Below are 26,192 nucleotides of genomic sequence, written 5' to 3'. Positions count from 1 at the left end.
GTTGGGTAGATTCTGGATGGAGCCAGGTAAGTATCTGGGCTGCCCACTGACTCAGCACACTTTGCTTTTCCTTTGATGGTCAAGCATCTCTTTAACTGGAGAGGCTTTTGCACTTTCTGTGTTCACTCACCTTTTGAGATCTCTCTTGGACAACTTTGCCACTAAAGAGATTTGGTCAAAAAGCAGAAAGTGGATTTTTCTTAGGCTCTAGCACTCTCATTCTCTTAGGTGATCTGTTGAGGTTGTAGGTAATCTGAAGGGCCCAAGAATACAAATTATCTAAGGAAATCAAAAAAAAAAAAAATTGCAGGTCTGGTCCCAGCTATGGATGGTGGTGACAGTAATAGCTAACATTTTAAGTTCTTTTCTACAATGTTGGACCCTATTCTAAGTGCTTTGTAAATTAACGAGTTTAATTCTCATGACAACACCGGGTAGGTAGGCTGTTCTACCCATTTTGCAACACAGGAAACTGAAGCAAAGGGAATAGTCTTCAGCACGTCTTTTGTGTCTATTAAACAGGAAAGCCTGGGCGGGAAGGTTCGTCTCATGGTCACCGGAGCTGCCCCCATCTCCTCTCCCGTCTTGACGTTCCTCCGGGCAGCAATGGGATGTCCGGTAAGCCAAGCACCTTTTTTTTGATGATAGCTTATTTCACTTTTGCACAAATAAAGCTTACTATTTAAATAAAAATGAAAACACAAACGAAAAGTACCAAAGAGAAAGTCAGCCAAAATCTCAAAATCAAGAGAAAGTGTCCTTCCAGTCACCTCTTAATGCACCTGTGTACAGAGACGTTTACACAAAATGGCATCAGTATTAACAAAATTTTACCATATGCAGCAACATGAATGGACTTGGAGGGCATTATGCTAAGTGAAATAAATCAGACAGAGAAACAAATACTGTGTGATATCACTTACATGTGGAATCTGAAAAAATACAACAAACTAGTCAATATAACAAAAAAAGAAGCAGACTCACAGATATAGAGAACAAACTAGTGGTTACCAGTGGGGAGAGGGGGAGGGGCAATATAGGAGTAGGGGAATAAGAGGTACAAACTATTAGGTATAAAGTAAGCTACAAGGATATATTGTACAACACGGGGAATATATCCAATATTTTATAATAACTATAAATGGAGTATAACCTTTAAAAAACAGCATCAGTGTTCTAAAATACTTATTAAACAGTGCCCCATTAACATTGCTTCTTGTCAAAGAAACATCATTTTAATGGTTTTGTAATAGTTTATTGAACGTACCCAAATAAGTAGTCTCCTACTGATGGACACTAGAGTTGTTTACCACTTTTTTTTTGTTATTATAATCAAGTGATAAGGATACTTGTGTATATTTATGCAATTATCAATTTAGGATAAATCCTTACAAGTGGGGATTATTGAGTCAAAGTATATGGGTTTTTTACATGTTAATGTAGATTATCACACTTCCCTCCAGAAAGGTCTTATCTTTTTTATGCATTACTGCAAATAATGCACAAGTCCTGTTATCCCCATATTCTTGCTAGTGCTTTTTCAGTCATTTAAATCTTAGCCAACCAGATATATGAAAAATCTTATTGCAACTTTGTTTCTTTTATTAACACTAAACATCTTTTCTACTGCTTACAGGCACTTGTATTTCTTTCATGAATTACTCACTTACTTCCTTATAGAAAAATGGGCAAAGGATAATTTGGTTCTCTTTCACCTTGCTTCCTAGGAGTTCTTCGTATGGTCATAAAATCAATCTTTGTTGTGTTAGAAATATTTTTCCTAGTCTCACCTTTTTGCACTGTGTATTGCTATATAAAAGTTTCAAATGTGTATGTAGTCAGTCACCTCTTCTATGCGGCTTTATAATTGTTTAGACAGGCCTCCTAACCTTCAATATTGCATAAAACTGTTTTCGTCCAGATTTTCTGGTAGCCTTATGGTTTTACTTTTTTCCAATTAAGTCTCTGCTCCACCTGGAATTTAGTAAATGGGCTTGAGTACAGATATAGTCTCATATTTCTTTTTCCCCAAATGGCTAAGTAGTTCATTCATTTGGCCAACATGCACAACATGAATGAAACAATGGCCTAAAAGAGAAAAACAAATGCTGTATGCTAACACATGTATATGGAATCTAAAAAAAAAAGGGTTCTGATGAACCTAGGGGAAGGACAGGAATAAAGATGCAGACGTAGAGAATGGACTTGAGGACACGGGGAGGGGGAAGGGTAAGCTGGGACGAAGTGAGAGAGTGGCATGGACATATATACACTACCAAATGTAAAATAGATAGCTAGTGGGAAGCAGCCGCATAGCACAGGGAGATCAGCTCGGTGCTGTGTGACCACCTAGAGGGGTGGGATAGGGAGGGTGGGAGGGAGATGCAAGAGGGAGGGGATATGGGGATATATGTATACGTATAGCTGATTCACTTTGTTATACAGCAGAAACTAACACAACATTGTAAAGCAATTATACTCCAATAAAGATGTTAAAAAAAGAAAGGTTCTGAATTGATGCCTAGGTCAGAGTTCCTCTGGTCTTTCAAACTAGCATCCTCTTGGCCAAACTTAATACCTTCCTTTCCCTCAGCTCCTAAAACCAATAGGTCAGAAGGTCCTATTGCCACACCCCTCCCAGAAATGCCTTCCTCTCCTCCACCAGCTCTGCCTACGACAGGCCATAGCCCTACTGCAGCCCACGCACTTATTTCCCCACATCCCCTCTCCAGTCAAGATTATCCTTTATACCAGGAGTGGGCAAACTGCAGCACAGGCCAAACCTGGCCCGTTGCCTGTATTTATAAGTAAAATTTCAGTGGAACACATCCATACCCACTTATTTACATATCGTCTCCTGCTGCTTTGGTGCTACATTGGCAGAGTTAAGTCATTGAAATAGAGACCAAGTGGCTCACAAAGTCAAAAATATTCACTATCTGGTTCTATATACAAAAAGTTTGCCAACCCCTGTTCCATACCATAGCTATTTCCCTTAAAAAATGCTACTCACTTCCTTCAGCTCCTTCAGTAGCACTCCATTGCCTTGGTTCAAGTCTGATTGCCATTGGGTTGCCCATCACTCAATGAGTAACTCGCTTTTTCTCATCAGCTTGAAATGCCACATTTCCCAAAGTATAGTATGTTTCCATACTTTGGTCTATTTCTGAACCCTTTTGGTTTTTGAGTGAATCCACAGTTGTAAAGACTTAGCAGCTCAGGCATAAATTCAAGGTATTAGGACACTAAGTGTCCTCCAACTCTCAGAGACCTTGCTTTCCTCATGTCTTGCCATAGGGCACGGCCGGCTCCTGCTTCATCTTGAGTAAGTCTCAAAGCCCTTCTTTGGTTTGCGCAGGTATTTGAAGCTTATGGTCAAACAGAATGCACTGCTGGCTGTACAATTACATCACCTGGGGATTGGAAATCAGGTAGGTTCTTTGTCAACTGGGCAGGAGGTGCACTGGTTGGGAGAAGGAGTTCTAGATGAACTAGGAGGTTTAGATAACCTCAGTGCTATGGATGAATGTGGCAGATGCCAAACCTAAGCTTTGGTCCAGGCTCTCCAGCACTGGTGCCAGATGACTTTTCAGTTTTATTCTTTTAGAATCAATCCGTAAATCTCTCTGAAATATGGCTGGAATTATCACCATTTCACGGTATCCTGGCTGATTCAGTGTGGTGTGTTCTAGGCCACGTTGGAGTCCCCATCGCTTGCAATCATGTGAAGCTGGAAGATGTGGCTGATATGAACTACTTTGCAGTGAACAATGAAGGACAGGTGGGTAGGCTGTGCCGGGCAGTCATTTTCAGACAATCATAGTGGGGATGTTTGCATCAGAAAAAGCACACAATTGTGAGCAGGTTTGTGTTTGATTCTATTGAGAATTTTAGCAAGGAATTCAGTGTCTCTGAGCCTAACTTTCCCGTCCCCACAATGGGGATTAAAATCTGGTGCTCTTCATACATTAGTGGAAAGCATCAAATGATTCAAGGTGGTAGGAAAGTAGGTGTTTTGTAGCAGCCTTTGCTATTGTCACCACCTTGTACCATCTTATGTGCAGATCTGCATCAAGGGCACCAATGTGTTCAAGGGATACCTGAAGGACCCTGAGAAGACAGAGGAAGCCTTGGACAAGGATGGCTGGCTTCACACAGGAGACATTGGTCGCTGGCTCCCGGTGGGTGTTGCTTCAAAACTTCTGGGAGTCTCTACAGATGAAAATTAGGTGACTTTTCCAAAGAAGAAGTGTAGTAGTCTATTTTGTTGTTGTTGTTGTTGTTATTTTTACTTTTATTGAGGAAGAAATTGTGATAACTCCATGGGCCTATAGTGTTTGCCTTTTATGAGTTTCAAAGGGATAAGTTTCTTCCCACTTATATATGGAGACATATCAAAACAAGGATGCAGTATTTCTAAACAAGGTCTATGCAGAGGCTAGTTTTTGCCCCTCGGTGACCTTCACAGCCTCTCTTGGTGGAAGACACTGAGACTTTTTAAAAGTATAGCTTGCTGACAAACAATCGGCAGTAAGTAGTCTCTGTCAACCCCCTCTGTTTTCCTAAGAGAGGAAATTAAGTCATGGTAATGATGGAGTCTTAAACCCCTGTGGAGGATATTCCAAGAGCTTTCCTCTCTGGAAGGTTTTGTCTACCATGTGCTGGGGGAGCAGGAATGTAACCAGATTTAAAACTCCCTTCTTGCTCAATATTCTCAAGATTTAAGTGACATTCAAGGAATGTTCGACAACAGATCTCTAAGAACACCGGCCCTAATGATGTATTTCATAGATTTGGGTCTGGCGGTATTTTGCTAACAGATCTGTTTCTGTATAACGAGAGTTCTCAGTTCTAATAAGCCTACAATGTAGGCAACAGATGTGTCCTCCCACTGGAGTTGTAAAGGGCTGAGCCTTATTGATCACTTTCAGATAATGTCTGTTAGGCTGAATTGATGGCTAATTTCTTGAGTCGGCCTTGTTAATAGTTCCAAGGTTGGTTCAGTCTGCTGCGCTGTTCAGGGTGTGATCACGTGGACTGTATTTGCCACTTGTCCCAATTCTATAATTCAAATCCCTAAAAACCTAAGCGCCTCAGACCAATTAGCCCAGAGAAATGAAGCTGCAAATGACCTCTGGTGGCTGCTCAGAGAGCCCTCCCCAGCCCCGCTTCTGTCCTAACAAGCGCAATTACTGACTTGCATGATTAGCAGTGGCACAGTAGAGCTGTATAGCCTGCTCCCGGATCTAACAGGAGGGATACAGAAAAGGGAGTCAAGGAGGGGGAGAGCTAATTCAAAAGTCTTAATAAAAGATAACATCTTCCCTATTCCTGAGAGTTCTGGAAAAGGAGTAATTGGAAATTAAGTTGTTGGAAATTCAGAGCTGCAAAATTTCTTCATTGGACGAGGCAAGCATTTACACAATGCTAGTGGGTCCAGGGGACTTTTTCCAAGACTGCCCACTGACTCTTCAAAGACACACGCAGTATAGACAGGTTTTGAAAAAAGCTGCCTTCCTCCCCTTTCCCCAAAGCCAAGAAAGAGAAATGAAAGATTGCCCAAAGGTCAATGGAGAGGTCAAGTTTAAAGAAGGAAGATGACCTCTGACTTCACCTCTCTCTTCACTGACATCACTCAATAGGGCTCAGAAACACTGATGCTGTTATCTCTGTCTCCTGTAGAATGGAACTCTGAAGGTCATCGACCGAAAAAAGAACATTTTCAAGCTGGCCCAAGGAGAATACATTGCTCCAGAGAAGATAGAAGATATCTACATCAGGAGTAGCCTGGTGTCGCAAATTTTTGTACATGGGGAAAGCTTATGGGTAATATATATTGTCTTAACAACAGCCAGTTTCAGGCACAGACCATGCCAACTTCCATAGCTAAAGGAAATCTGTATAGGTAGATTTAGGATGAGAAGATCTGAGCTCATAAAACTAAAGAAATGAAGCCACACTCCAAACCTCAAATAAGGCACTATAAATGAAAAAAAAAAAATTCTTTGAAACTATGATAGACTCTGTAACCAGTCAGTAGAACTGTTAAAACAGTTATACTAAAGGGTAGCCATTCAGTAGAAGAGCCCCATGGTGCACTTCGTTTCCACTACAATAGGAGTTCTTCTGGCACAAACTGTCTTATATATACTGCACTTAAACTTAGCTTCTCGGGAGTGGGGGAGGGTTGATATGGACAGGCCAGAGATGCTTTAAGCTTAATGTTGAGCACCACTTCTATTCATGTTTGAATAGAACATTTTTGTAGAGACGTTGAGTGGGAAAATGGGATCAGAGTTCCATGAGGGTTTGAAATATATGGTGAGAAAACTGTAGGACGCCAGCACTGAATTTCAGGGCTTGGGAACAATCATGCATTCTGAGGTAACGCTGCTTTCTTTCCCCACTGGGGGGCAGTGCTGCGCTAGTTCACATGCCTGTTTCCTTTCCAGTCATTCCTAGTGGGAGTGGTGGTTCCTGACCCAGATGTGCTTCCCTCATTTGCAGCCAAACTTGGGGTGAAGGGCTCTTTTGAAGAACTGTGCCGAAACCAAGTAAGTCTCACTCAGAAAAGCCTATGCCCACCCATGGGCCCGTCGTGGGAGGGGGAGGCCTCCCCAGCTTGGGCACCCACAGCTTCCTAGAGCCTCCTCTCTGGAAGAACGGACCCTTGCTGGGTGTGGATTGACTGGTTTTATTAGACTGGAAGAGAGGATGAGGAGTTTAAAAACAACCACCAAAATCCCTATTCTTTTTATAGTAGCATGTGCATTGTGGAAAAAAATAACTGGAAAATGGGGTATTAAATAATGCCGTCCAGAGAAAACCCCTGCTACCGTTTAGATTTGTTTTTTCTTCCCATGACTTTTTTTCTTTGAGCAACATTTAGGTATCACATGTGCTTGCACATACCCCCATACCCTGCTTTTATCCTGATGAGCTTAGTAGGCATTTTGAACTGGTTCATGCTCAGCCTTTCCTTCAGGCTCTTTTTCAACAGCCATGCTCTGAGCTATGTTTTATATTCCTAGGTTATAAAGGAAGCCATTTTACTAGACTTGCAGCAAACTGGGACAGAAGGTGGCCTTAAATCCTTTGAACAGGTATGTACTACTCATGTTATCCTGGTCTCTCATGTCATAAAGTTTTAAAAGTTCGCATTTATAATGGGGTTTAAAATTTAAAAGTACAGTTTCCAAGGAACTGATTTTAGAGGTACTATTAGACCATTAATGACACTGACCTTTGCATTTACCTGTACAGTCCCTTCATGCTGTTCATTATTCCTCCTCCTTCTCCGCTCATGTCTTTCCCAAATTATTAGTGTGTGAGAAGGGGCATGTGTTACTCTTCTCTTTACCCTCCCACTTCATCAACGTCACTTTTATAAGGGGCAATATTCTTTAAGGCTCTTCACATGGCATTTAGGGGGCTCTGCGGAACAGCCCACATCACTGTGAAACACGTGTGTATGTGTGCATCTTCTCTTCCAGGTCAAACGCATCTATCTTCATCCAGAGCCGTTTTCCATTGAAAATGGGCTCTTGACACCAACCATGAAAGCAAAGAGGGGAGAGCTTGCCAAATACTTTCGGACTCAAATCAACAGTCTGTATGAGAAAATCCAGGAGTAGGTTTAAGGTACTTATGGCTGCGAGGGGCTCAGAGGTAGCCTGCCTTGTGGGAATATGGATTAAAAACTAATCTTACGTTCATTTTTTTGTCTTTCCTCCTGTCTGTTGTTGTTAGCTACCTACTAAATTATAAAACCATAGTTTCAGGGCTTTTTAAAAAATATTAAGTGAGAGAACTTACCATGGGAAGCTTAGCCTTGAACTAAATAACTCTTGTCCCTCCCATCTTAAATGTTGCTGACATTTAGGGCTACTTCTATCAAGATACCTTTCTTCAAGGTCCATTTATATCGTTTTTCCTTCCTTGTGATCTCCAACCTTTATAAGTGATAACTAGTTCAAGGGCCAAAGTGACCCTTTGGGAATTCTTCCGTGTTTTCTAGTATACCTAAATTGTTGGCAGTCTCAACATTTAGGCCTTCCAATGTTCAAATTAAGAGAACTTTAAGTTCTGAAAAGCTGTTTATAATTCATGTTTTCTAACCATTCCACAAAACCACTAAAATTAAGTTGAGTTTTAAGCTATCACAATATTAATTAATCATATCTGTGAGACAAATTTCTTCTTTGTACTTCTGTGTCCACTGAGGTTTGTGTCCAGAAGGGAAAAGGTTGATCACTGAGCATTTCCTAAACCCTGTAGTTTCTCTGACTTGGGAGAATTTAAAACAGGGCCTATGACATTTTGTCCAAAAAGTATGTTCTAAAAGTGTTCTCTGCAGTATACCTGGTAACTGAACCTCTTCCCAACAGTTTGCTGCTGAGCTGGAAGCTGTGGGGGAAGGAGCTGAAACTCATGTCAAGTGCACTTTTCCAGTAAACGAAGTAACAACCTCCTGAACTGGGAATGAAGACCTATGGGCAAGCATGAAGCCTGCACAAGAGGCTTACCTTCTGGGAAGGAACTGACTGACCTTTCCTCCCCTGACTCAGTTCCTGCTGTACCTTACACCCCTTCAACACGTGCTGCTTCCACTTGTAAATGTTAAGCATTCAGAATAAACCACTGCAGATAGCTTAAGCTGTGGTGTGTGTTTCCCCACAGACTGTAATGAGAACCAGCCTCAGACAAGGACCCCTTAACAATCAATCACGTAAGCGAGTGGCTCTCAAACTTGGCTACACACTAGAATTACCTGGGAGTTTAAAAAGATATTGAGGCCTGCGTGACACTTAACGGATTCTGATTAACATGGTCAGGGGTACAGCCTGGGCATCAGGATTTTTAAAAGGTCCCCAGGTGATTCTAGAATGCCACCAGGTTTGATAGCTATGTTGAAGACCAGGCCTTCTTATCCCACAGATGTGAATAATAAAATAAACACCAGTCGAACCCTAACTCCAACTGAGCACAATTCATGTCCTTTCTCCTTTATCATCCAAGTAGTCTTGAACAGTATTCCTTTCTGGTCTCTCACCGGAATTAAGGAGAATGTTCCTGGATGGTCTTTCTAGACCCTGAGCCCAGAAGAGCTGAGGAAATGTCTATTCTTGGATATTTGAAACAGAAGGGCAGGGAGGAATTAACTTCCCTCCATGTCTAACTAACTCCCACTGTCTCCCTGACCTCCTCTCGCATGCCCCCTTCACTCATTCCAACTGCACCACACTGGCTGCCTTCCTGTCCTCAAACATGCCAGCCACATTCCAGCCTGTTGTTCTGCCTAAAATGCAGATACTCCCAGAGACATGTGATCTGTCCCCTCATCCGCTTTAAATGTCACCTCCATCAAACTGTCCCACCTGCTTTCTTCATAATACATGACTCCCTCTGACATATATTTTACTGTCTGTCCACCTCCCTACCCCTCACTGGAATCTGGCAGAGTTGTGCTTCATTCATTGATGAATCCCCAAGTGCCCTTCCCTTATTGTTAACTGTTATAAGCCAGACCCCCAAAGCTCAAGTTCCCTGCCTTGGAAAGAATTACTACTGGAATAGGTGACTACTATAATTCTACTCATGTGTTTAGAAGAGCCCAAAAAATAGCTTTGTATACTACAAAGCTACAGTAATCAAAATAGCATGGTACTGCCAGAAAAACAGACACATAGATCAATGGAACAGGATAGAAAGCCCAGAAGTAAACTCATGTGCTTATGGTCAATTAATCTATGACAAAGGAGGAAAGAGTATACAATGGAGAAAAGACAGTCTCTTCAATAACTGGAGCTGGGAAAACTGAACAGCTACATGCAAAAGAATGAAATTAGAACATTCTCAAACACCATATACAAAATTAAACTCAAAATGGATTAAAGACCTAAATGTGGGACTGGATACTATAAAACTCCTAGAGGAAAACATAGGCAGAACACTCTTTGACATAAATCACAGCAATATCTTTTTGGATCCATCTCCTAGAGTAATGGAAAGAAAAGCAAAAATAAGCAAGTGGGACCTAATTACACTTAGAAGCTTTTGCATAGCAAAGGAAACCATAAACAAAACAAAAAGGCAACCTACAAAATAGGAGAAAATATTTGCAAAGGATACAACCTACAAGGGATTCATTTTCAAAATACAGAAACAGCTTATACAGCTCAATATCAAAAAATAAACAACCCAATCAAAAAAGGGGCAGAAGACGTAAACAGACATTTCTCCATACAGATGGCCAATAGGCATGTGAACAGATGCTCAACATTGCTAATTATTAGAGAAATGAAAATCAAAAGTACAATGAGATTTCCTCACACAGGTCAGAATGGCCATCATCAAAAAGTCTACAAACAATAAATGCAGGAGAGGGTGTGAAGGCAAAGGGAACCCTCCTGCACTGTTGGGGGGAATTGGTGCAGCCACTATGGAGAACAGTATGGAGGCTCCTTCAAAAACTAAAACTAAGTTACCATATGATCCAGCAATCCCACTCCTGGGCATATATCCAGAAAAGCTGAAAAAACTGATTCAAAAAGATACACGCGCCCCAATGTTCATGGAACCACTATTTACAATAGGCAAGACATGGAAGCAACCTAAATGTCCATGGACAGAGGAATGGATAAAGATGTGGTATATAAATACAGTGGAATACTACCCAGCCATAAAAAAGAATGAAATAATGCCATCTGCAGCAACATGGACGGACCTAGAGATTGTCATACTAAGTGAAGTCAGAGAACGATAAGTATCATATGATATCACTAATATGTGGAATCTAAGAAAATGATACAAACGAACTTATTTAAAACACAGAAATAGACTCACAGACATAGAAAACAAACTTATGGTTACCAAAGGGGAAAGAGGCAAAGAAGGATAAATTAGGAATCTGGGATTAATAGATACACACTACTATATATAAAATAGATAAACAAGAACCTACTGTATACCACAGGGAACTATATTCAATATGTTGTAATAACCTATAATGGAAAAGAATCTGAAAAAGAATATATGTGTGTATATATACATATATTATATATATATATATATATATAACTGAATATATATACACACATATATATACATATATATATATATATATGTATATATATAACTGAATCACTGCTGGACACCTGTAACATTGTCAATCAATTATACTTCAATTAAAAAAAAAGTCTCCCAGAATCCTGTGATCTCAATATGCCATTAATTGGGTAATTTGAGGCAAATATGTATGTCTTAAGACTCATGATTAAAGATGTCGATTTTTCACAAGGCAGTAAAGCAGTTTTTCCATAAGGAACTAAGACAATCCTTTTTAGTCAGCAAAAAGAAAGATACTTTGAGTAAAAACTATGACTTATACAGAACATCCATTGATCTTTATTTGATTTGACAAAATCTTCATTATTAAAAGACAGGTAATAAAATCTGAGCTTACATTGAATCTGCAAATTAAGTTCTATAGTATCTAGAATATTATATAAGAAATTTCGGCAGAGGGGGAGAGAGGATAAAAGCATCACATGCAGATGCTCCTGGCAAAGGGGGAACTATATCTGCAGGTGAGGTCCATCGTGGGCAGTGCATAAAAAAATCCTAGAGAAAATGCAATCGACTTACTTGGGTGAAGTGTTTTTCCTTTTGGGGAGAGGGAGCGGTGGCATCGAGGTGCAGGAATTCAAAGGTATGTGCAGAATGGCTTCTCCATTTCAAAATGATAATAAAAATATTTAGATCATGGCACTAGGGCACCTTTGAGGAAAAGAACACCTTAACCAGAGTAGGCTCATTGCATAATTCTTTAGTAATATGTACAATTTTCAAGTAATGGAGTGGACTTAGAGTAATTTTACTTTAAAAGTGGCTATCTATTTTTCTTCTCACCCTCTGGGGCTTGATCTGTTTCAGCATCGCAGGGACACTTTTCTACACAGTTTCTAGGAAACCATCCTCTTATTCTTGAAACACCTGAGGGAGAAAATGAAACTGGTATGAAATAGTCAGATATACCACAATGACATTTGTGAGACCCATTAGTCCTATTACTTCCAATTAATAAGCTTTTAGTTAGACTTTACCACCTCCCACCATCTTTTATAAGCACAATTATGAGGTTAAAATTAAATAAATAAATAAAATTTTCAAAAAAAATGTTCCTAACAAGCTAGAAAACAGATATTTCCCAAATTCCATCATCTGGGGAAGGAGCTGACGTGGTTCAGGAGAGCCCCAGTGGAGTGGGGGGAACTTGGTGTTCACGTACATGTGTGTGACCATGAAGGAGTATGGCACTGTCATACTTCATCTGTTCCGGGCGACTATCTCCCTGTAGCCTTTGTGAATTTTCCTTTTAGACTTTCTCTAACTTGTGCACTTCTATATCAAGCTTGCCTAAGCTGTCACATGGGTTAATTTATGATTAACCCAGTGTTTTCAAAAGAGCATCCTGGGTTAATCTTTACTTTAAAAAGGAACAATTCTTAAAAGTAAATAAAAAAATCAAAGACACAGTTTCAATTCATTAGTTTTTATAATAACTTAATAGGACGATTCATTCAATGGGGGTGCGTATAGCATAGCAGCTTAGTCACAGGCTCTGGAACCAGACTGCGTGGGCTGGAGTCTTGGCTCCATCTGCATTTAGTGTGGCCTTGGCCACGTTGCTTAGCCTCTCAACGTTTCAGTTCCCTCACCAATAAAATGTCAATGACAGCACGGACCTCAGAGGGCTGTTGGGGACCTGAATACCACAAGTGAAGCATTTCCGCAAGTGCCTGTCGCACAGTTAAGTATGGGGTGTGATGTTTGCTAATCATTGCAAAGACCCGATAAATACAAGTGTATGGAGGAATAATACAAAGAGCTTCTTTTTGTTGTTTAATGATGTGCCTTCCTATTTAGTTCCCCTAATGCACGTTGACGTGACTGTTTATAAAAGTTATTCTTGTAAAATTTGCAGTTATTGCTGGCAGTCTTGTCCTCTAAACACCCCCTTCCACTTTCATACCTTCTTTAATGGAATCATCAAGAATTTTATCTCCATACAACCAGTATCTGAAATATTTAAAAGATTAAAATTAATTTTTTTTTTGGCTAGATGCCAATTTTGTCATTCAAGAAGAAATTCACTGCTTTCTGTCGCTTACCGTAAGCCTCTTGTGGCTAAAATGAACTCCCCTTTCTGTAGCCTTATCCGAGGCTCTTCAGTGCAGGGGCTCGTGAAGAAGGTTTTGATTCCTCTATTCAAAGGACAGCAGGTACCACTATAATCTTCTATTACTTTATACTGAACCTGTCATCAGTGAGCAGAAGAACAATTTAACATTAACCCATACCTGAGGATTTTTAAGTTTGAATGTAAACTGTGAAAGGTAGACCCAAAATATCAGGCAAGTGTTTCCCTCCTGGTTCCCTATCTACCCTTTATAGAAGGTAATTAATTGATGCTTCTAATTCTCAGGCTTTTTCTTACCCTTCATTTCAAGCACATGGCTAAGAATGACATTTTAGAAGCAGTGCTGTCCAGTAGAACTTTCTGCAGTGATAGAAATGTTTTATACTTGTGGTATCCAGTGTGACAGCCGCTAGACACATGTAGCAACTGAACACTTTTAATGTGGCTGGTGCAACCAAGGGACTTAAATTTTAATTTTATTTAAATTAATGTAAATTTAAATAGCCACACGTAGCTAGTGGCCGTTGAATTATTCCGTATCACTGTAAGGACGAGTTTCACACTAGGGAACTATACTGAGGATACTTATCTCCTGACAATATAAATGGACTAAATTCCCTCCAAACCTCCAGTCCAAACTATTTAAATGAAAACAAAAGCAATATGCATTAAATTTCAACAAATGTATTAAGAAATATTATTTAATAAAAGCTAACAGTTGGTTTTTACTCAAAGGCAATTTTAAAAGCTACATAGAAGTATAGAGCCTGACAAAAGAAAAAGAAATTAGTATCATTGCAAAAGAATTACTTACACTTCTGACTCTTTTATCTGCTTTTTGTTTCAACTGTTCTATCTGTTTGGAAGATATAAAAAAAAAAAATGAAGTCTCTTATCTCAATGTTTAAAAACAGGCTTTCCTCATTTACTATAGCACAGTGACATGACAAACTCCCAATTTTCCAACATTTCAAATTGCTGACAATTTAAAGGCCGCCTTTTTTTTTCTTTCTTTTTTATTTTTAGCATGGAAAGAAGGCCCTATGACTAAAAACTGGTACTGAAGTGGGGCCTCCTTCTCAGTGTTCCCTCTCCAATGTCTTTATTCACAGAGCACTCCCTGTGGCCCAGGAATCAGGGAGATGTGCTCTCTGCCCTCAGGGGGCTTCTGGGCTTGTCCCTGAGGTGAAGAGGATACAGAGACTCACTGATTCTTTAGAGAGACAGCAAACAGACTGCAAAATTCACCAACAATGAGTCTTGTTTAAAAGTCACCATTTCAACTCCTTTTCTCCACTTATTCAGCAAGTTTATTAAATGCTACTACACTAGATATAGTAGGGGAAATAACCTCTGCCTAGAATCTTGCCAAGTTAAGTTAAAGACATAAGATACAAGAATTAAATAAAAATGAGACCTCACGTGCTAATATACATTAGTATATGATTAAGTGCCAAATCCAGCTGAGTCTAGAGTGGGGAAGTAAGTCTTTATGGAAGAGAGGGCACTGGAACTGGTCTGAATAATTTCTGATAAAGAGGAGCTCAGATGACATAGAAAAAACAGTGTTGGGGAAGAGTTAGGGGTCAGGAATGTACCAGGAATTCGCTGAGTAGACTAGGCTGATTGGAAAGGATGATTCCTGCTAGGATGTAGGTGAAAGGTAGCTTTTGGCCAGATTTTATAAAACTAAGTTAAGGAATCAGGACTTTATCTCACAGGTATGGAGAGATAAGGAAAGATTTAAATAGAAGGAGGGACATGATACAAGGAGTGCTTTAGAATTTAGATTCATTTGACATACTGAAAAAATTCTTATTACTTATTTTACTATAAAATGCCATCGGAGTTAAGAAGTTAAGGGGAAGAAGGTGAGGCAAAAAGGCAAGACTATCTGAACAAAAATACTCACTGTTAAGCTGTACTGGTGACAGCCTTCTCTTATTGGCCAATCCAGTCCATCTCCTTTCGGGACCCCTGACCACGTAAAAACCTGTTTAAAGTTCTTCCATCTACTTCCCATATCATAAGGAAAAACAAAGACTTCATCTAGTTGATAATATTGAATTCGATCTTTAGCCTGTGGGTAACAAAGATATAAGATGGCAGATACATCTGTCTTAAATGGCTTTTAGTAATATACTATTGAGAACATTTATTCCTCAAATTCATACCATTCCTAAAACTGCTTCCTCCTTGTTGTAACGTTAGAGTACACAGGAGAAATAAACACACTTATCACAATATAGGAAGAACTTGACACACAATACCAACCTTGTATGAGACCATCCAGAAAATGTCTGACAGGAGTTACTCAGGAATATGCCTAAATAAGACCAAATTTAAGCATTCAAAAACGTTTATTAAAGGAGTTAGTAACTTTATTCCATATAGAAAAAGTCCTCAATGTTCCTGCTTGTTCAGCAGAACAAAGGAATCCAGGTGTAAAGAAGACATATTGATAAGGAGGTTTAAGAGAAAACAAGGGTTTATTCAGGATGGAAGGAACCATGCAATGGCTGCATCCTGGGTGGCAGCAACACCTGTGTGTGAGTGGCCAGGAAAGGTGTGACGGGGGAGTCATCATTCTATGAAAATTATTTTTTTTAAAAGCTAGCAGGTATGTGTAAAAGATCTTCTTTCAGTTTTATATACCATTACATATGTCTATATACTTATTTATGTAGGCATTTATATGTACATCTTATGCATATATATATAAATATTCAGGTTTCATAAATTATATTCTAGGCATTTAAATTGTTAGCTTTTACTTAAAGGGATAAACTGGCTTAGAATTTCTGATAGAAATTTCTTAGAATTTCTGAATTTCCACTGACACCTAGTGGTATAGAGATACACCATTTATTCCTACAATAAGTGTACAAATCCAGTTGATACTTACAGTGTAACAAAATCTGTAATTTTGATACATTTTAACTTAATATCAATACAATCATTTATTTGATTTTTACTGAGCAACAGAGTGCCAGTTTTAAAATAACTTCTAGATTTAGCATGGCACTTTACAAAGAGCTTTGGTCATTAGCAAAAAAACACTGTTAATCTAATGTCAACACATTATGCTAACTAGAGATGATACCTTGAAATATTTTATTATCAGGGGATAGTATTTTAGGGAAAAGCTTTTGCAGTTACTTATAAAGTGATGTTGATGTTAATTCAATTAAAAGAATTGTCAAGCTGTAACATGACAACATGTAAGTCCATCCCCACCCAGACAGTAAAGGGTAATTTCTTTTCCCTTTTTATAAGCAAAAGCTTCAGAGTCTTCAAAATGAATTAAGAGCCTCAGAGAACAGAGATCTAGAATATTAAGAAAGAAAAAGTGCTAAGGATGAGAGTAGCTTACAGAAACAACCAAGGCATGGTCTTTAAGAGAAGCACTCAGTGAAGATGGGGGATTCCAGCAATACTGTGTGTTAAAAGGTGACAGAGATGTGCAGTAAGTGCTACAGGAAAACGCTACAAAAGTACTTTACTTAGTCTAGGGAAAGTCAAGGAAGGTTCCTTGGAGGAAGTGACAGCTAAATTAAGTGTTGAGGGACATGAAATTAGGCAAAAAATAGGGGGAAAGAATATTCTAGGCAGAGGGAACAACATGTGGATACAGAAGCATAAGATGTGCAAACTATTTGGTATTAGCTGGTATTGAGTGTGAATGGGGTGGGAGGGGTGGAAATGAAGTTGGAGAAGCAGGTAAGAGGAAGACATAAAAGGTTTTATTGATATTACGCATAAGCTAAGGAGCTTGGACTTAAACCCGTACATCAGTGGTTCTCAAAGTATGCTTTGCATACCTCCTTGAGTCCCCAAGACCTTTTCTTGGAGTTCAACAAAGTCAGACAACTTTCATAATAATACGAAGATGTTATTTGCCTTCTTCATGATGTTGACATTTGCAATGGTGGGTAAAATTGCTGGCACCTTAAGCAGGAATCAAGACAGTGGCACCAAACTGTATTAATAGGTGCTATATTCTTCACTGCTACACAGTCATAATTCAAACAAAACCAAACCAACAAAAAGCCCAGTTTTACATAAAAATTTCTTGATGAAGAAATAAAAATTATTTTTATTAACTCTCAGCCCTCAAGTAGATGTCTTTTTTTTTTTTTTTAAGTAGATGTCTTTTTAATATTCTGTGTGACAAAAAGGAAAGTACACATAAAGCTTGCCAAAGTGCTTATCTCAAGAAAAACACTTGCTTGAGTTGAGCTAACAAAAGCTGTGTAGCCAGCTTTTTTCATGTAACGCTATTTTTACATGAAAGAATGAGTAATGTAACAGAAAAACCAAGGTTATTCAGACTTCAGTATTTAGTGGACATCTTCTCGAAAATGAACAAAGTCAGGCTGTTACTTCATATAAACAACTGAGTATTTGTTGCCAGTGGAAAAAATAAGGCTTTCAAGTGAAAATTGGAATTTGGAAAATTTATAGCCACCACTATGAGCTTGACAGCTTTCCAATATTTAAAGATTTTCCCCATAAAATTGGTAGTGATATGAATGAATACGGCTTTTAGATATTGTATAATGAAATGTGTCAACATTTTAAAAATCTGTGTAACGCTGTAAACTACTATTTTCCAAATGACCAATGCCTGATGCCCTATATGGGTACCGGATCCATTCAAAGAGCAAGATAGTTTGATGGATTTAAATACAAAAGAATACAAAAAGTTTACTGATGTAGTTTCAGATCTCACATGCAACTAACCTCTCAAGAACTAGCACTTGTCAAGCTTTAATGTATTATCAAGGAATATCCACTATTACCTAAAAGACATGTTAAAATACTCCACCCTTTTCTACCTACTTATCTGAGGCTGAATTTTCTTCATATACTTCAATCAAAGCAGCATATCTCAACAGATTGAATGCAGAAGTAGATGTGAGAATCCAACTGTCTTCTGTTAAGTCAGATATTAAAGAGATTTATAAAAAAAAAACCACCACTTCCTATTTTATTTTGAAAAATTTAATTATTTTTCCCAAAACACATGTTATCTTTATTAACATATAATGGATTTATTGTTTTTTTAATGAAATAATAAATATTCAAAGATTTTCTCAGTTACAAAATAAGGCAAATGTCAATAGATATAATACACATTAACAAAAGCTCTTTAGTGTCCTTAACAATTTTTGAGAATGTAAAAGGTCCTGAGACCAAAAAGTTTGAGAACTGCTGCTGTAAATGAAAGCTCACCAGCTGGCTGCCAGGGGGCTAAATATGTCCTACAGGTGTGTTTTATTTGTCCCACAAAGGTTTTTTGTTTGTTTGTTTTTAATTTGAATTGCTTGCCAATGCTTAAAAATAGAAAGGAGGTAACACAGAAATCCAGATCTCTGACTTTTCTTGGAAAAAAAAAAAAAATTATACGATCTCACAATACTGGGTGAGGATTTCCCTGTGGCACCAATCAGCTTCGTCTGCCGGGCAGCTCTGGCCCACAGGCTGGCTCCCCGCATCTAGGTTATCTGCCCGGGCTGTAGTGCATTTGGGTTTACAACCCCTGCTACAGTGATAGTGAGGCTCTGAGAAGTTTTAAATAGGGAGCGGGGTAGTCAGATGTACTTTTTATATCAGAATCACAATGGACAGTGTGAAGTATGTACTGGAAGTTGTGAGGTTTGTAACAGCTAAATGTTATAAGCCCTATCTGATGTCTAAAGCCTATGTGATGGCACCTTGGTAGGACAGAAGTTCCTTTCCCAATGGGTTGCCTTCTCCTCTAGTCTGAGAGAGTACAGCCAAATGGTTTCATGTGTGGCTTAGGCCTCTTCAACAACTCAGTGTGTGAGATAGCTCTGTGGGAGTCATATTAAACCAAGAATAAATCAAACGGTTCCTATGATCACCTTTTACATGGCATGCAAATGACGTAAGGAAGCCATTTGGTAGCCAAGTTTTCATTTTGGGGCATTTATTAGTTAATCTGGTCTATTAGTTAATCAGTACCTTGTCGATATTGAGGAAACAATTATAAAATTTACCTTCTCTTCAATCCATGATTCAATAGAAGTTTTGTTTCTGAGAATTATTTTCATCTGGAAATTAAATGATAAATAGTAAAATTTCATCATGTGACTGGTTCATTTAAGATTATCATCTTTACACTAACCCTACGAGGTAGTTTTTATTGTTCCACTCCATAGATGAAGATATCAGGATAACAGAGATTAAGTAACAGAGTGTGGTCCATCTGACTCTTAACCACTGTACATCTTCACGTGAATGATTACATCGATCCACAGTCAAATCTGAATCTACTGTTTAAATAAAAAATCATGTTTTAAGTACCATCTTCTGAGTAAGTTTTTCAGAGTATTAATAAAATATTGATATAATCCATTCAATCAGTATTATATAGATGTATTATGCTATTAAAATCTTTTACCACTATTTTTAATCTTAAATGCATGATTAATCTATTTATTACACATAACAGGGACTCATTTCAGTCAACCTAGATATTTTGCTTGCCGTAAAAACTGAATATTTTCAGTCTTGATTCTATTTTTTGATTTTCCTAGCTATGACAATTCCATTTATGTAGGTTTTTACACCACAGGATTTTAGTTTATTTCTAATATGATTCTTAATTATAGGGATTGGGGAAAATTTTTCAAAGAATTTGATGCCAGGCTAGTAGAAAATGTGAACTATAACCAAAACCAGGTTATTTTTAAACCAAGAGTTCAAAAAGGGCCGGGAGACGCATCAGGGCCTCAAGCCCAGCGTTTCTAACTCTATACGTCCTGCAATTCTGTGAAGTCTCCATGTGCCTTCGTGGAGACAGTGTGATGCAGTAAGAACAACCCTGGACTGGGAGTCTTTATCATATTCCAAGGGCCTAGCACAACACCTGGTCCACAGTGGGCTTTCAATGAATGAATAAACTAATGAAGCGAATGAAATGAGTCATAAGAACTATTTTTTGATCCATTCAGGGCCACATCCTCCTTCTCTGTGTTCTCACTGCACTTTGTACATAGATCTATGCTATACACATGACCCTGTATTAATTAACTCTTCACCACTTATTGTGAGTCCCCTAATGGCAGGAACCTCTTCATTTTCATTCTTGTAGCCTCAGTAATTAGCAAAGTGATTCATCACAGAGTAGACATTAAATAGCACCTATATTACAGCGTTGTTATGGAGATTAAATGAGCTGACACATGTAAAAAGCCTAAAACAGCACTCAATAAATGTTAGCTATGTTATTATGATTTTGATTTAATATATGCTACTATAAAATAACAATAATCATGTTTGTTGAATATATGTTTACTGAATACATGAATGGATGATCTTGGCTATGTCACTTAACCTTCCTGTGACTTAATTACTCATCTGTAAGGAAGGGAAAATAATACTCCTCTTCGACCTCTTTTGGAGTTGATGTGAAGATCAAGAGAGACGGTGAGAAGAGCTTTCTCAAGTATAAAATGCTATATAACTCTAAGTTAGTATTTTTAAAATTAAACCAATAACCTAGAAATTCTGGCAAAGTCACTTCAAAATTATCTGACTAGTAGAAGATTAAATTAATCACCTAGATGGAATAAGTAACAATAATCTCCATTTCACACTGCATACTTAAATGGAAGCTTTATCTCTTTCTCGTTACAAGCGGCCCCAATAACTTGACAACTTTAGCTAGAGGTAATAGAGGAACTTACCTGGATAAAAAACAACATTCCAACAGCTATGGTTGTTCCTAAAGCTAATCCCAAGGCAAACAAGGTGGCAGCAAATGCAGCTAATCCAAACGGAATAATCGGAAGAGGATCTCTCCGGGCTGCACTCATATCAATCTTTACCGTGTTCCACCCAAAGGAGAGCTATAAACAATAACAACAACACACACTTGAAATACTTGGTTGTCGTAAACGGTCATACTCTACTGTACCATTTAAAATAACTTGGTCAAAAAGATCAACAAATGACAACTTGACACTGTGGTCAAAGCAAACAGAGCTGTTTCTAATCAATACTGTGGTTTGAACTCATACTGATATGCACGATGTCATTCTTCAGTATTCTAAAACGTTTTTTGTTTGTTTGTTATTGTTCCCTCAGAAAGTGTTAGGTAGACGGCACAAACATTACTATGCATGAACAACACCAATCTAAGCTGTAACTGCGTCTCCCATCCTCTCCTTGTTTTCCTCTATTTACAGAGATTTCCACGGCGACAAACATAGCCTAGGATTCAGTGGTTTCTTCCCTCATGTTCCACAACGAGAGGTTTAAAAACTAGCAAAATGTAGGCCGAATATGGCCTGCTGATGTGTACTGCCTGGCCTACAAAATGTTTTAAAATATTCAGAGTTAGGTACCAACATTTAGAAGTTTAGTGATTTAGAAATCAGATTTCACATAAAAAGTCCAGATTTTCAGATTTTTCTTGAAAAACCGGATGATCTGGCATCACCAGGCTGGATTTCCAAACATCAAGAACTGGCTGAAGTCAAATATGGGTTGTTCCCTGTGTGAAGGACCTGTGTTTTCCAGTTTACCACATCCCACCAGGCCTGTTTCCTTCATTGACCCTCCAGGCCTCTTTAGGGACCTCAATTTGTGACTACTGAACTTTATCTCATGACTACTCGCCCATAAATCAACTCAGTCAGTTGCACCATATCTTAGAATGTGCACCTGCTCTGTGAGCCACGTTCCAGGACACTGGATTTAGAAATGAACAAAAGAACTACATCTGGCCACAGGATCGAATGGAAACAGAAAGCACTAGTATTGTCTTTTTTCTCCCTCTTCTGCTTTTTCCTCTAACTATTCTTTACCACAGCTACCAAGTTTGAAGTCCAGTAAGTTATAGATAGTACTAAAATAATTGTCAACTTCAACTAGAGCATATAAGGTGAGTTTCCAGGACAAAATAATCTTTCCTCATCTTAAAAACTGTTTTACTGCTTTTTTAAAAGGAATCCTTACAGAGGATTATACAACAAAGTTCTATTTCCCCACCTAAATTGTAGAAAGCATATTTCCAAAAGGAACTTCTTAAATAATCTTAATAACTACTATTTAAGCTGGCATGATTTTATAACATTTTCACTTACCCGATTATAAAGCTGTGTATACATTGTCATAACAAAAATAAAGGCAGCATGAATACAACCCAGTGGTGCTAAAAGGAGAAACAGTGTGAACGAAGCATGATTTTGATAACCACAGCAGTTGTTGATCCAAGGGCAGTGATGGTCCATCTTCATCACACACCTAACAAGAAAAATTTACATAAAACGTGAGGCAGAAAATCCTGTCTACTTTAAATAACTTTGGTCTTCAAAAGATCAGGCACATCGGAATCTAGCATGTCCATGCATGGTCACAGAGGAATTACACTTCATGGAACAGAAAGAAAAATCTTTATGAGTTTTTAAACAGTGACTTCTTTTAAATTTTAAACAACACAAGAAAGGGCAGGCTTTGTAACAGCATCTGAGGAAAAGATGTCTGCTACAAGTGACTTTGTTTAAAGAAGTCTGGAGGCCCACTGAGAGGTTCATTATAAAGAAATGAGCATGGTTCCTGGTTTTCCTCTAGCTCTGAAATGCAGTGACTGAAGTGGAAAACAACAGAGACTGAACAAAATTACTTATAAATCTCCACTGGGGTTGATGGGGCCTAGCAGACGCTTGTAACTTCCTTCCTTCCTGTTCTTATCCTTTAGATGTGGAGTCTCTAAGCTAAGCAAGCCAACTCCGGAATATAAGATGTGGTTTAATGAGCAAAGTCTTACTCTGTTTCCCTTCCTTGAGGCTGCTAGAAGGAAATTTTCTTGCCTCAAACTAAACTTTATTTGCTCCTCCAATGGTCCCCCTAATGGTCCTCCCCCTCAGCATTCTCATCATAAATTTCTTATTTATCAGTGGACATAGGTGTTCATTAAAAAAGGTTCTAGCTTAATTCACATTTTTCATAGTGATTCTGTTTTCTTCCAATTAAGTTTTGTATATAAAACACCTGTGATAACAGGCACCTGGATTCATTTAGTAGATCTGTATAAAGTGTAAATGTTAGTCAACTAAATAATGGAAAAAGCAGGTCTCCTTTATAATTTAGACTCAGAACAATTCCAAGGCTAGTCAAGATGACAGTCGACAATTAATCCTGATTTATGAAAACAACCTAAAGGTATAACTTTTTACCCTGCTCTTGGCAAGGCAAGAAGCAAAGTAAACCTGTACTTTTCTAGAAAAATCTTTTCACTTATAACAAAAAAGAGTAATACTTATTAACAGAATTGACGATTTAAAAGTAAAATGAAGATTATGACACAATTATTTTGACAACATTATTTATAAAGCAGCCACCTTGCAGAAAATAAAACTAGGATTGATGTGGTAGAAAGAATAACAACAAAAGACCAGTAATCAAGTTGATCAATCCCCAATAAATAGCAAAGACAGACAGTACCTGTTACACTTTCTGCAATGATGTGACCGTGGTGCCTTGTATGCTTGGCAGACTTTACAGTATTGAAGGTACATGCTATCCTGAGAATTTTCCTTGGCAGCAAAATAGAAACAAAACATAAACCTCTGGGTAATTGGAAAAGTGATGTTGCTGTTACCAGAAATTCATTATTTAAAAATATTTTAACTCAAATGGCTGGAAATGCAAGTTAAAATTCAAATTCCATCCTTTCCCCATCTCCCATAAAAGAAAATCAAACCATAGTATTTATTCATAAGGCATGACTTGTTATTACCAGGCTGCCCGTTATTTCTGAACACTTTATGGTTTAAAACAGTAGTTTCCAAAGAGTTTTTCTCAGTTATAACGGATGTTAATATGTTACATGAAAAAAGATCCTAGAGCCAAACCACACTGTAGAATTATGAGGTGAATGATATGCAGTGTTTCCTAGAAACTTATGCACTCATCACCACCCCTCCATTTTTTTTTTTTTTTTTTAATGCAGAAGTATTTAATGAAATTGCTTTGGGAAATACTAACTTAGATCCATACTTTCAAACCAGTATAAAATAAATTCTTTGAGCTCTAAATGATTGGTGATTAGAATAATACATTTAGTCTCTACCAAAGCGAAGAGCAGGCTGTGTCTGACCTTATTGGTTGGCAGATAAGGCAAAAACTAAATATATGATTATCATGAGGGTTCACCATCTTAAGGAATCTCTTTCTTACCGGTTTCCACCCCAGAGGGACGAAGCCAGGACCAACAAACATGGCATTGAAGTAATTATAAAGAATCATGACAGTCCAATTTATCAACATGATAAAGTTCATGCTTCCTCCAGTGGTATGTAAGGGCCAATACCACAACACAGAGTCAATCATGGCCATGGTAGAACATATTGCTATAACACCAAGGGCTATAATGGGACCCCAGTGACAAAGTCTCTTTACTTCTTGTAGATTTTCAAACTTGATAACTGAACAGAAGGTACCCATTTTGGTGAGGAAGAACTCCTTCCTGTTTTCAAAGAACTACAGATTTCCTTTTTCTGTGCACACATTTCCATGTGCCACAAGTCCATGTGTGTTCCTTAATTGTCATGCCTTCACACTGTGGGATGTTAATGCAGATTACGCCATGTTCACTGTTACACACTCTTTATGTTTTCTAGGAGAATCCAGTACCTTGGTTTGAAATCCAATCTAAAGAAACAAAATGAGAAAGTTCGGTAAGACATTTTACTATGTACTGTATTTGTTAATTCCAATAACCACCTAAACAAAAGCAGCTCACAAGTACTTTACTACGGAATGAGTACCTCATCAAACATCAAAAAGAACTATTTTCGTCTTATCCAAACTTTCCTCATGTCTGAATAGCACCTAAACTGGACACGTGATTCTAAAATGGTTGTTTTTATTCTTTTGTTCCCAACTTGTCAGAGGACTGCGTCTATGCAACCGTTTAGTGAATGGTTTGAGGAGATGAAGAATTTTAGAGCTGGGAAGGAGGGCCTTAGGGTTGGCCTAATCCAGCTTCCTTCTTCATAGAAAACAAAATGGCTTGGAGAGGCTCAGTGAGTAAACCACGGCGGTAACAGATGAACTCAACAGAAGCCAAGTCATCAAACTCCCTCTATGGAGCTCTAAACTGCTCTTACCCAGTCTCGAATGACATAAAGTATGATCCAGACATGGTCTACACCATTTGCCTGCGGTTGCCCCCCAAACACTAACTTAAGGGTCTATTTGTGTCAAAGTAAAGAAGCGGGAGGGTGAAAGCAAAGAGACTGCAAGGAAGGGAGGGGAGAGATAAGTGTGTGTGAAATCAGGACCGGAGGCGTATATGAGAAGGAACATGATGAGAATATTTGAGAAAAAAGAAAAAAAGAAGAGGAAGTGTCTCTCGGAGCGAGGGACGGGAAAGTCAGGACGGCGAGCGCCGGGAAGATCTGTAGAAGGGTATTTCGGACTGGACTGGAGTGAGTCAAGGGAAGAAGATCAGAGGGACAGAGTAACAAAGACTTCCATGCAACAGATGCCGCTGCCTTGTGCCTCAATTTCCCGCCCGTGTCATGGAGCAGAGCGCTTAGAAATCCTCACTCAGGGGAAGAACATCTTGGTAACCGTGGTTGGTCTCAACATTCTGGAGACGCTGGCCTCACTCGGGTGGGGCGAAGACCGCCAAAATCATGGTTACGTCCCGTGCTTTTACTCCCACCTCGGTCTGGTCCTCAGTGCCCGCTCTTCGGCCATCGCATTTCCGCGGCGGCTCGGGCTCACCCGGAGCAGGTTTTCTCCGGCTCGGATAACTCCGTCATGGGTACCTCAGCCCAGCGCAAGTAGAAAGTAAATCCTGTGTGCTAGAGGCTGGAGGGCGAGACCAGCCTCCACCCTCGCCTTGCTCCGCCAGCGGCGTCGCCGCAGCTCTCCCGCTCAGGCTCAGTGCGCAGTCTCCGTGAGAGCCACTTCCGGGAGGTTCGCCGCATCAAACTTCCCCCTGGAAGCA

General features: G+C 38.8%; 2 protein-coding genes across 8 annotated transcripts in view; one reads left to right on the top strand and one right to left on the bottom strand.

Annotated features, from left to right (window-relative positions):
* Positions 1–10,759, top strand: part of ACSL5 (acyl-CoA synthetase long chain family member 5) — a 45,432-nt gene extending 34,673 nt beyond the window's left edge. For all 3 annotated transcript variants that reach the window (XM_082423278.1, XM_082423277.1, XM_082423279.1), the window contains exons 14-21: positions 523–618; positions 3,359–3,431; positions 3,693–3,781; positions 4,065–4,181; positions 5,683–5,826; positions 6,453–6,554; positions 7,032–7,103; positions 7,494–10,759. In XM_082423278.1, the coding sequence (XP_082279404.1) occupies positions 523–618; positions 3,359–3,431; positions 3,693–3,781; positions 4,065–4,181; positions 5,683–5,826; positions 6,453–6,554; positions 7,032–7,103; positions 7,494–7,634 (834 nt within the window). In that variant the 3' untranslated portion in view covers positions 7,635–10,759. The remainder of the gene's footprint in view (positions 1–522; positions 619–3,358; positions 3,432–3,692; positions 3,782–4,064; positions 4,182–5,682; positions 5,827–6,452; positions 6,555–7,031; positions 7,104–7,493) is intronic.
* ZDHHC6 (zDHHC palmitoyltransferase 6) lies at positions 25–26,131 on the bottom strand. 5 transcript variants are annotated; one of them, XM_082423335.1, is made up of 12 exons: positions 25,905–26,131; positions 24,413–24,886; positions 23,678–23,769; positions 22,318–22,477; positions 20,917–21,078; positions 19,225–19,278; positions 15,114–15,281; positions 14,016–14,057; positions 13,173–13,318; positions 13,034–13,080; positions 11,911–11,994; positions 25–279 (listed from the first exon to the last, which is right to left on the bottom strand). In XM_082423335.1, the coding sequence occupies exons 2-12, from the start codon at positions 24,677–24,679 to the stop codon at positions 176–178; spliced, it is 1,326 nt and encodes a 441-aa protein (XP_082279461.1). In that variant the 5' UTR covers positions 24,680–24,886; positions 25,905–26,131; the 3' UTR covers positions 25–175. The 5 variants fall into 5 exon arrangements, with proteins under 5 accessions (XP_082279461.1, XP_082279460.1, XP_082279464.1 ...); XM_082423334.1 differs by lacking the exon at positions 25–279 and having other exon boundaries at positions 11,378–11,994; positions 25,787–25,925; XM_082423338.1 differs by lacking the exons at positions 25–279; positions 25,905–26,131 and having other exon boundaries at positions 11,378–11,994; positions 22,318–22,385; positions 24,413–24,593.
* Between the last annotated feature and the right edge of the window lie 61 nt (positions 26,132–26,192).

Source organism: Balaenoptera physalus (genome assembly GCF_965194825.1).
Source record: "Balaenoptera physalus genome assembly, chromosome: 14".
Classification (NCBI taxonomy): domain Eukaryota; kingdom Metazoa; phylum Chordata; class Mammalia; order Artiodactyla; family Balaenopteridae; genus Balaenoptera; species Balaenoptera physalus.
The sequence above is the reverse complement of the archived record's forward strand: the minus strand, read 5'-3'. Positions and strand labels throughout refer to the sequence as shown.

Coding starts and splice junctions, on each gene's coding strand:
- ZDHHC6 (XM_082423335.1), bottom strand. CDS start 24,679: ATGGGTACCTTCTGTTCAGTTATCAAGTTTGAAAATCTACAAGAAGTA. Junction 21,079..22,317: donor ATACACAGCTTTATAATCGG/GTAAGTGAAAAT, acceptor TATTGTTTATAG/CTCTCCTTTGGGTGGAACAC. Junction 11,995..13,033: donor TGATGATTCCATTAAAGAAG/GTATGAAAGTGG, acceptor TTTCTCCCTCAG/GTGTTTCAAGAATAAGAGGA.